Source organism: Eurosta solidaginis, chromosome 3, assembly GCF_040869045.1.
Source record: "Eurosta solidaginis isolate ZX-2024a chromosome 3, ASM4086904v1, whole genome shotgun sequence".
Taxonomy (NCBI): Eukaryota; Metazoa; Arthropoda; class Insecta; order Diptera; family Tephritidae; genus Eurosta; species Eurosta solidaginis.
In genome coordinates, this window is record NC_090321.1 from 1,274,558 (window position 1) to 1,286,621 (window position 12,064).

The window sequence follows — 12,064 nt, forward strand, 5'->3', positions numbered from 1 at the left end:
AAAGGAAAATGAAAGAAGGAACACTAGATAGGGACACAATTTATCGATTGAAATGTGTCCATCTGGTACCCTATTCCACTAAAGATTTCAATGTACGGAAGACCTAATAATATCGAAGAAAAACGACTCGATACTAAAAATATCGTTTCCCATTTCACAAGTCAAGAGTTTTCTAGATCAACAAGAGGATACAGCATAAAGTCCAGACCTGGATTGGCACAGACAGTTTTCAGCCTCAGCTCTTTGAGTAAGGACAAGTAGTTGTTATCTATACAGGCTAAGTTTGCAAGAACGCATTTCGAAGCTTCCCACTAGCAGCTCAATGGAATAAACGCCTACTTGCTTACAGGCCTCCCAAGGCCGGATAAGTGAGAGTAATAGATCGTTTTGTACCAAAGAGCGCATCTTCGAAAAGATTTTTTAAAATGTCTGCCGTCAGGATTGTGAATAATTTGCTTCAATGCGATCTCTTCAAATCGTTTAAAACTAAAAAAAAATATCGGTATAGTATCTCTAGCTGGTGTTAGTTATCGGGAAGAAGTTTTGACGACCTCAGAGCAAAAATTAACCGGACTTTTCTTTGATGCGTTGTGGGCACCTACAATAAGGAAACTACAATATTTAAACTTACAACTTCAATTACCATCTTTTCCCGTTTCGCTCTGAGCTAAGTATTCAAACGGCTGACGTTCTTTGTGGCACCTTACAGAAATTCTCGTTTCGACTAAAGAGACAGGGAATAACCCAGTTCGTATCAATTGTCTCCATAGAAGGAGCACCAACAAGAGCAGCATTTTTAAACTCACACCTAGACCTAAGCAATTGCGCCTTATCAACCACCATTAAATAAATAGGCTTTGCGTTTCCGCGACCGAAACTTCCTATCATTGAAATTACTATATAAAATTTGTTAGATTAATCAAAACATATACATATACATATGTATACATATAAATCTGAGTGGCATATTGATAAACGATCTCAGTTCTATTTTGAACATCTCTCTAACATATAATAATTCCTTGTGCTGCTCCTTTCATACATAAAAAAACTTAACATAAAAGTGCATACAAATGTCCCATCAATTTGTCTTATTAACTATATTTATTTCACAAGTATTATTTAGAAACTAGTCAAAGTTTAGTGATTTAAACGCATTGTTTAGTGCGTCCACCAAAGCTTTGTGTTGAATTTAATTCAACAAATTTGAATTTTTTGAGCAGACAGACTAAAACCATATTTGAATGGTGGTTATAAGAAGTTTTGCGAAAGATCTGAAGCTAATTTTGAATTCAACAAGGATACAAAATCATTTGAAGGATTTACTTAAAAGTGACTTGACAAGTAAAAACGATTTTATTTGGGCTGTCAAGAAAATAATTAGTGATTTTGTACTGGAAAACTGTGAAGGTGAGTGAAAAGTTGTTATTTTGTTGTGTTGTCGCGCTTTCAGCGAACACAAGTGTTGGTCAATCGTTGAGTGCTAATTTTCTGAACGTACTGTTAAGTATTTTTGATCCACGCAATGGTTGGAATTTTACGTCAAATTCAGCATAAATTCAACACGTTTTGAAATGAGCCGGGGCGTTTATGAAAAAAATTCTGAATTATGTCATTCTTCAACCGAATTCTGAGATCGGGCGTTGTTAAAACAAATTATGAGATATATAGGCACATAGAGCGTTTTCGAACTGACAGCCGAGACAGGATGATATTTCATTCAGCAATCGACATAGAAAATGGATCTGCTAATTAGTTGATACCAATTTGGTATTACCAAATTTATTAATTAAACGAGTTCAGAGTTTTGTGCATTGAGGTAGGAAACCTTTCTTTGTGAAATATAAGCTACGGGTCGTGAACAAATTTCTTCGTTTTAAATTTGCAAATTTTGTTTTGTATGACAGTTGCTGATTTACTACTCAATTTGAAAAAACAAATACGATTTTTTATGAAGCGTATTTGCAAGGACGTAGCAAATGCATAGTCGTGTACTTTGTTAGCGCATTATAAAAATAGTTTACGCAAGTTTGCAACACAATGATGCTAGACCATTTGAAAATATATAAGCCAGATTTTAACAAGTAATAAAAAAAAAAACAAAGAAAAAAAGTGACTCATTTTGCTTTTTTAATATTCTGACAGGGTGGATAAATGATGTATATTGGAACGATTTTCCGTCATCCCTTGTCAAATTTGGATTGGAGACAAGCCGGTTTCGGCGTTGTGCCATCATCAGTGTCGATTTTCGTTCTGATCTGTTGTTGTCGTTTGTCTTGTATTTATAGTTCGTAGCTACATAACCAGGTATTGTCAAAATGGTTGTTTGTGTATATTTGGGTATATGTATGTGCTGTGTGTTCATTCAAAACCGAGGGTGGTTTTTACTGATCGATTTGTGTAGCTGACTGAAGCAAGTAAAAGTCAGTAATTCTAGTCGTTTGAGCTTCTTTGTGGGTTTGTTGCTTTAGTCGTTTACTGTTTTGTGTTTATTTGTTGTTGTGTCTTTTTCTATTGTACCTGTGTGATTACTTTGTTTCTTGTTAACATGTTTTAAAGGCTCAAATAGTGTGTCAGAAATTGTATTTATCTGTTCGTTTATTATTTTACCGTCGAATGTTTTCTGTTTGTAGATTTCCTTGTTTTCGAGTACGTTCAGACGTCGGCCTTTTGCTTTTATGTGAAGGTTCCTAACTGTTTTATTGATGTTTGCTCCGTGTTTTTTTTGTTGTAATGTCTAATGTGTTCTTTGAACCTCACTCTTATTTTCCGTCCTGTTTGTCCCATGTAACTACATATGTTGGCATCCGAAGGTAAGCTTGTATACGCCGTGGTTGCTAAACGGATCGTCTGAGTTAGTGTTAGTTCTTAGTTTTCGCCCTAGATTATTCGATGTTTTGAACGCTGTGTTAATGTTGTATTTTTTAAAAAAGTTTGCAATTTATACGTTGCTTTTCCAGTATTATGTCATATTCGTCCAGGTGTTATTATTTTCCTTTCATAATTTTTTTTTTCGGTTCTCCATGCGTCCTTCTGGCCTATCTACTAGTGCTTTTTTATATCCATTGTTTGCAGCAATCTTTTATAATACTTCAAGCTCTCTCTTATATGCTTTTGGTGGGGTTGGTGTCGAAATTCTGTATATACAAAATTCTAAAAACAAAATTCTGCTTCTAAAATTCTGCTTTCTAAAATTCTGCTTTCAAAATTCTGTATTACAAAATTCTGTATTAAAATATAATGTTAACAATGTTAAAGGTCATGTAATTATTCTGAAAAAGTGCGCCATGCACAGTAATTCTGCGTAAAACACCTTTCTGCATAGGCGGCCTTCGGCCGCGCTTATAAAAAATAACCCTGGGCTACGCCATGCCAAGTCCGGGTGTGTAGTATAACTGTGGCTACCGCCACGGTGATGTCCTTCTGCGTAGTATACCCTTCTGCGTAGGTGGCCTTCGGCCGCACTTTAAAAAAACAACCCTTAGCCGATCCCACACCGCCTACGCCATGCCATGATTCCGGAATTTTGACTTCCGGAATTAAACATGCAGAATTTTAGAAAGCAGAATTTTAAAAAAGCAGAATTTTGTTCAAGTAGATTTTTTTTGCAATTTACAGAATTTTGTAATACAGAACAATGACACGGGGAGCGTTGGTGTAAGAGGTGTTCTTTCAAGTCTTTATACCAAATGCCTTAATGCTGCATTTTTATGCTGTTGGGGGTGATTTGTGGTATTATCAAAGAGGATAAATATAATAAAAGCCACCAGTCTGCTACGAGTGGCGAGCAGCTCGCTGGAAATTAAAAAAATTGATGCCTAATGTTTTCCATGAGGGACAATTTCAATTGTCTCGCATTTATCCATGCCGTGAAGGCACCTTATGCAAATGTGATTTCTGGAAAGAGAACACAAGTATACACGGTTTTGGATCTGGGCAACTAAAAGTGGTTTTTAAGTCAATTTATGACGCTGAGTTCGAATCTGCATTCCGTTTTTTAAGATTGATTCTAGTTTTTAATATAGTCAATAAATTCATTTTTTAAGATTTTTGTCAAATAATATTCATTTTATTAACTTAAAAGTAACAAATCAGAAATGAAGATTGATGGAACTTTGCTTTTTGTATTGTTTAGTATCTGTTTCGCGTATTAGAGTCCAACAATAGTCGCTCATCATGCCTTCATCCCAAAATCCTTGGTATCGTCATTCAATGTTGGCTAGATCTTGGTGTAACCGCTCTCCCTGTTCGTCGCTCTTATCACCCAAGTTTTCGGGAAAAAAATCGAGATGGAAATGCAGAAAATGCATCTTTAGAGACATCCGAGCTCCAATCTTGCGATAATTTTCCAACATATCGCCAATAATTTCCTCAAAATTAGGGGATTTGTGATTACCAAGAAAGTGGTGAACGATATTTTGAAAAGATGCCCACGCGGCTGCTTCATCGGGCGTTAAACATTTTGCAGATTCTTTATCAGCCATTAGTTTTGTAATATCAGGTCCGACAAATATTCCTTCTTTGATTTTTGCATATGACAATTTAGGAAACAACTTGACTAAGTACTGAAAAGCCGGTCCTTCACGGTTTAATGCTTTAACGAAGTTCTTTATAAAACCAAGTTTAATGTCAAGAGGTGGCAGGAAAATGTCTTGTGGATTTACAAGTGGTTCAGCGGAGACGTTTTGCTGTCCAGGCTCATATTGAGTACGACTTTGCCATTCTTTCCTCACATAATAATGTTTACTTGCGCGGCTATCCCACAAGCATAAGAAACAACAAAATTTGGTGAATCCAGATTGCATCCCAGTTAAGATGCCAATAACCTGTTGAAATAATATAAAAAATAAGTGTTTTCGATTTAATTGGAATTAATGTTTATACCTTTAGATCACCACATATTTTCCATTTATGATCATTGTATTTGATGAAGCACAGGATCTTCAGCATTGTTTCGTAGCATTCCTTCGTTTGTACTGCATGAGCAATCGGAATAGATGGTTTGTTATTCCCGTTGTGGAGAAGAGCAGCTAATAGGCTGTATTTGGAACCATCAATGAATAAACGCCATTCGTTTCGATCGTAGGGTGCATTCATTTCATTAAATAAACCATTAATATCGTTACAGAAACTTATGTTGTCTTCTTTTTTGAAGAACGGTCGAAGTGCCTCATTTCTGTTTCTGTATACAGTAACTTTTGTTCGAGAGTCTAGATTTTTCCATTGCTGCAGCCGTGATCCTAGCAACTCTGCTTTTTGTTTGGACAAATTCAAATCACGAATCAAATCGCTTAGTTCATCTTGCATGACAAAGTCGCTTTCACTGCTCGGGGGTGATGGAGTTAAAGTTTCCAGGACGTTTGCACTTATACTTCGATAAACTGGCAATGGATCATTAGCAGTACGTGGAACTGGCTTGGATACTGATGATACATCAGGATAATTATATTTTGCTAATTTTTTTGCATTTATACCCGTAACTTTCATTAAACAAAAGTAGCAATCATCTTTACGGTTTTTAGGTTCTCTCCAGAGCGCTGGCATTGAAAAGGAAAAGTACTCACGTTCTCCCGATGACCACTTATACAGCTTTGTTTTGCATGCGTTATGTATGACAATAGTATCTTAAATTCTAGTGGACTGTATAAATTTACTTATTTTAGAGCGGCGTAGTTATATGTTCATACTTTTATGAATATTCTGCCATTTTTACTTACTTATCAAGCAGTGCCACGATTTAAAAGCTGCTATAACAGCACAATGGTGCTATCATGCGAGATCTCGGAAACTAGAATCAATCTTGAAAAACTGAATGCAGATTCGAATTCAGCATATCAAATATAGTTAAGAATCGCTCTTATCTGCTCAGATCCAAAAGTTGACCTGAATTTGTAAACTTGTGGAATTAATTAATTAATTAAATACAGTCAGACAAATAAACACAAATACCCCACGAAAATGTATAGAAGACATTTATGCACATCTCGCCCAAAAAAAACCTACAATTACCATAACGAAAACATTATACAAAGTAACGAGTGACGTCTCTTATTATATTTTCCTCTTTGGTATTATGTATTATTGTGTCGGTGGAAGTTGGATTTCTATATATGTCGTAGTTAAATCTTTCTGAAATTGTATCAATATTTATTGTGAAAGTTCCATTGTGAATTTTATGTTCTCGCGCTTCTTGTCAAGGTACTAGCTCTTGTTGTTGTTGTTGTTGTAGCGATTAGGTTACTCCCCGAAGGCTTTGGGGAGTGTTATCGATGTGATGGTCCTTTGTCGGATACAGATCCGATACGCTCCGGTAACACAACACCATTAAGGTGCTGGCCCGACCATCTCGGGAACGATTTATATGGCCACATTAAACCTTCAGGCCATCCCTCCCTCCCCACCCCCAAGTTCCATGAGGAGCTTGGGGTCGCCAGAGCCTCGTCTGTTAGTGAAACGGGATTCGCCGCTCGAAGGTGAGGTTGACAATTGGGTTGGAGAAGCTATATATTGCGCTACACAACCCCTTGAATCCCGGTACTAGCTCTTCGTTATTAGCAGTTAAAACGCATATTATGTCATCTACGTATCTAGCGTAAAATGACTTTATACGGACGTGCATAACTTTATCTAAACTTATGAAATTTTGCGCAGGAAATAAGTACTTCTAAATTTCAGTACGGATTATACTCAGTTGCAACTGAAATGTGTCTCTCCATTTAATCTATACACTATTATCCACTTCTACGACCGAAAAGTGTGTGTGTCCACGATATATTGCAACCGATTTAGCTATAGGTTATACACTACGATCAACAGAGGTGTATATTTCCGCATATTCAGAACAACCCTTTCCTAGCGAGTTATTTAACCACTCCCGCGAATCTTCAATAATTGCCGCTAGATGGGTATCTTAAACATTACCTAACTGATGATAACCGTTTCTTTTTACCCGCAAATGTAGATGTACATATATATATGTAAAAAAACAATGCTATTATGTTCTTCTAAAGCTTAAAGGAGCTTTTATTTATTTTTTTTTAAATAAACAAAAGCCGTATTTTTTTGTGTATTCGTAACAAAATACCCTTTTCATCACTTAGATAATGTTAAAGAAGCAATTATTGAAGATTCGCGGCAGTGGTTAAATACCTCGCTACAAAAGGGTTGTTCTGAATAGCGGAGACACACAGCTCTGTTGATCGTAGTGTATAACCTATAGCTAAATCGGTTGCAATGAATCGTGGACACACACACTTTTCGGTCGTAGAAGTGGATAATAGTGTAGAGATAAAATGAAGAGACACATTTCAGTTGCAACTGAGTATAATCCATACTAAAATTTAGCAGTACTAATTTTCTGAGCAATAATTTTATAAGTTTAGAGAAAGTTACACACTTAGCAGTCCATATAAAGTTGAAGTGTGTATGTATATACATGTAAAAAAAGCACAGCTAAGTTATGTTAATGTACTAATTGAATATTAGCTTCTAGTTAAAACATATGGTACATACTATTTTGGAACTATTTTTATAGTTTGAAATTAGAAAGTAAAGTCATCCCTTTACATAGGCAGGTGACTTCTCAGTCCCACCTGTGAATTTTAGAAAACGGTAGAGTTTGGTGCAAATTACACACTTAAGCTGTATACATATATCATTAGCTTGGTATCAAATGAATTTTCACCTTTATGCATATATGTAATACTCCTATATTGCTAATAGAAAATGCTCGTAATGTATTTTGAATTCGAAATCAAAACAAAACAGCCTATAAAATTTTTGTAATTATAGCGGCATAAGTGTGACAAGAAAAAATTTAAATTTAGGTACATTCATTTATTGAATACAAAAACAAAAACGTTTAAACAGCAATATATCGGCACTCTGATGTTTGGGAATGTACCTAGCCTTTTGTAGCGATATAGGAGTATTATATATATGCCTTTATGTGATAAAATTTCAGAATTTCTATAGTTATTTGCAGAGAAATAACTTAAAATTTGAGTCAAAGTTGAGTTTATGGAAAGTGCAACCCTTTTCTATGTTATTTCGGGGATGGTAACAAAATTGTATCCGCCTGTCAACGCAATGTTTGTTTTATGCATCTTTTTATAAACGTTTCTATCTGTTTTATGTATTTCTTAAAAAAAAACAAATTTCTATAGCCTGCGCAATAATGGCCGCGTTGCCTCAAGGAGCTTTTGCAGTATGCAAGTTGCGTGAAATGCGTCATCGAGATTTATTGGTTGCTCGCATCAGAAGCGCTAAGGATAAGAAAGATACCAAAAATATTAACACTCAGAAAAAATGTAAGCTTATACAAAATCAATTTTTAGTAGAGCTTACGATTTCTCGAACTTGTTCGAGAAGAGATTTCTCGCGAGTCTCGCCTTCTCGCGAGATTCTCGAATCTCGAATTACACGTAGGGCTCGCGAGCTTTTCGGCATTCAATTTAATCGATTCATTGGCTGTTTTATATAGAGCTGACGATTTCTTCTGGAGCACAAGCGAAAATTTCCACAAGACCAACGAAATGTATAGAGTATTGCCAATGCAGCGACTGTATTGAAAGTCGAAAAGCTCGCGAGTATTACGATTATTTCTAGATTCGAGAATCTCGCGAGTAGCCGCGTTCTCGATTCCTCGTTAAGAAAATAAAATATTGTGAACAAAATTATATGTATAATAAATATGTTTTGAGTTAAATGTCATTGGAAAGCAATATAATCAAACAAAAAAAAAAAAATCACAAGTAAAAAAAACCAAGTGCATAAATACTGTCGAAACAACAATTAAGTTTATGTCGAGAAGCTCGCAAGATTTGCGTGTACTTCGAGACACGAGAATCTCGCGAGAAGTCGAGTTCTCGATTTTTCGGGTCTCGAAAATCTCGCTTGTGTTCCAGAAGAAATCGTAGTCTCTAATTTTTAGCCAATAGAATATATCACTCACCAACTTAAATGACTGTCGACTAAACACGATTATCAGCTTTCAATTGTATTTATTTAAATATTTCATTTTCTTCTTTGGCAAATTTCAGTAACCGAATATACGCCTGCAAAATACAATGATAAGCTAATGAACTCAATTTGGGGATTCTACAATCGTTACTCCCCTCATAATATCAAAGGCAATGAATACGATTCTTCGGAGAAAGGTTATATAATGCAACAGCAGTAAGTGCACGTTTAATTTTTTTTTATATAAAACCCTAACTAGGTTTGCAGTAGTACTGCATGCAGTACTGTATTTTGGTTAAATGCGTTTTGCATCGGGTTCATTCATATCACGATAAAAACACATATTATTTATACATATTTATGGGTGCAGTGCAATAAAGGCCCGCGGGCGTTACCCTCTATATACCTTACCAAAGAGTTCTTATTTCTTAAGAGCTGTCACTCGATACTTTGGCAAATTACTCAATGTTTTCTCAAGGTAGTCGCTGACTTTTTTTGTCAAATACAAAAGTGCCTTCTATATATTTTCGCGGCGTATTTGTGTTCATTTCAATGATTGCATTAAATAAAATAATTAATTCTCTTTCCAAAAAACGCAATAATGGAAAGTGACTACAACACATAAATACATATATAGGATGCAGTTAACCAAAACAATCGGCATGAATTAGTTGCTTTGTTGTTGCCAAAGTATCGAGTGACTGACTGTTCTTAACAAATAAAAACTCTTTAAACTTACATTTCCATACACACATTGGAATAAAATGGAAGCAAAAAATAAATTACAATAATACAAAATAAAAAGTATTAAAATATAAGAAAAGTAGAATAAAACAAAAAATATAAAGAAAATTATAATAAAATAAGATAAAATAAAATAAAATGAAATTAAATAAAATAATATCAAACATATAAATTAAAAAAACAATTAAAAAATAAATTAAAATAAAATAAAGTAAAATAGAAGGGTATATTTTATTTGGAAACTTAAGAAGTTTGACCTTTAAAATTTGTCATAAATGTTATCTGGGAGTTTACTTACAAGTATTTATCAGTACTGTTCAATTTTTATAAACAATTTATAATTAATTTGTTGTATGAGATACTAACGAAAAAGGAAAACAGCTGACACGTTTTTTTAATAAGTTCAGTTATTTTTCAATAAACAATTACTTATATTTATATTTTTAATTTAATTTTGCTTTTTTTTAATAACTTGGGTTGTTTAAAAAAATATATTTATTTCAATATTTTTTATTTTATTTTATATTATTGTAATAAATTTTTTTTTTCAATTTCATTCAAATGTGAGCATAGTAGGCTATAAATGGTAACAGGGACCGTGGGCGTTACTTCCTAAAAAGAGAAATAAATAAAATAAAACAAAATGTAACATATATTTGAGTAGAATACAATCAAATAACTTTAAACAAAATGAAAAAAAACAAAATTAAATTAAAGAAAACAATGTTATGTAAAACAAGATAGCGGTATTAACAAAACTGAATGAATTTCAGTAAATTCGTTACAATATATAACCTAACTGAGAGCCATAGCAGTAAGTTCTCTTTTTTTGTTAGCCTTAAAAATTACTTTTAATAATAATAATAATCATAATAATAATAATATAAAATAGGATATATAGTTTTTATTTTCCAACTTAGTTTTGAAAATTGTAACTAAGGCCGGATGATACAGTCCCGCCTCGCGCCCAACCACTAGAGGTGCCTGACTATATCTATTCAAAATATCATTTACCTGTTCAGAATCAACAAATAGTAGTTATATAAATCTAATAACCATTTCTTCTGTTTCAGTATTGCTGTTGCATCCTATGCCATTGCTGAAGATTTAGCAATGGGCTTTCGTTCGGGAAAGGAATGGGACTTACGTGCAAAGTGAATGATTTGAATACTTAAAAACGTTTTTTTACTCGAAATGAGTTAAAAAATATATATATATAGGATATTGTTTGTATGTATGATATTATTGAGTTCAATTTTGAAACAATGCAAGAGTAAACAGAAAATACCTCTTAAAAATTTTTTTCTTGTGTTTCCTTGCATATTTGTATGAGTAATTTATTTAAAAACTGACTACCAAACTTCGTGAGGGCGAGATACGCTCTCCCTATCCTTCAACAAAATATTAAGTACAGGTCTACCTTCTATCGAAATGTGAAAGCCACCTGAAGATCCATTTAGGCCAGATTTCTCAGCGCGAGTTTAAAGCTGACTAGAGTTAAACCTTGCCACCGTGAACGATAATATAAAATGTTGCTGCTCAACTTAGTTCAAGGGCCATTGTGGCAGGGTTAAGCTCTGTTCAACTTTAACTGGAGTTTAAACTCGCACTGGAAACCGAGCATTAGTAGTTCTGGAGATAAGCTTGCTCACACGGAGAAGTATAAATGCAATATTGCGCTAAATTTTCATACATAACAGAGAAAATTTAAGGAAAGACGGCCGTCGTCCATTAAATCTCAGGTAGATAACTCTCTGCTGAGGAAATTTAATTTGAAATTCGCAAATTTTAATGCTAGAAAAACTTATTTTGATAAATTAATCATTACTTAACCATTTTGTAGAGGGTATGTTTTCGGCCGATATACATACAAAGATAGGAATGGAAGTAGTAAAGGGAGGCACATTTTAAAATGATCAGTTATGAAAGAACCCACATACAACCAAAAAATCACATTAATCGGGCAACTAGATCTGAAATTAAGACAGATACACTGAAGAAAAACAACTGAGGAAATCAACCGAATTGAGCGTCAATTCAATAGATATTTCTGTCAATTTTTATCCGTCGCAAGTAGCTGCTGAATCAACTTCGCACAATTGGACAGAAAAACAAGTTCATCAGCCATAGCTCTGCTAAAAAAAAGGAAATACAAATAAAAAACTTTTTTCTGAAAATTTTTTTTCCAGGCCTGTTTGGTGTGGTAGACGGAGCATGTGTTAACTAACAATTATTAATGGATGCTTTCAGCGAACACAAATTTTACTGATACTGTCCAAACTAGTGCTGGATTCGCTTCTTAATCGATTTTTATTTAAGTAATGAAAAATCGATTTTTTTTCTTAGGATCGTTCGATTC

The 12,064-nt window shown here is 34.1% G+C and overlaps 1 protein-coding gene across 1 annotated transcript; it reads left to right on the top strand.

Annotated features, from left to right (window-relative positions):
* The first annotated feature begins 979 nt into the window (after positions 1-979).
* Positions 980-11,003, top strand: LOC137243059 (uncharacterized). The gene is made up of 4 exons (XM_067770230.1): positions 980-1,410; positions 8,166-8,309; positions 9,042-9,177; positions 10,779-11,003. The coding sequence occupies exons 1-4, from the start codon at positions 1,245-1,247 to the stop codon at positions 10,861-10,863; spliced, it is 531 nt and encodes a 176-aa protein (XP_067626331.1). The 5' UTR covers positions 980-1,244; the 3' UTR covers positions 10,864-11,003.
* Positions 11,004-12,064: the final 1,061 nt, after the last annotated feature.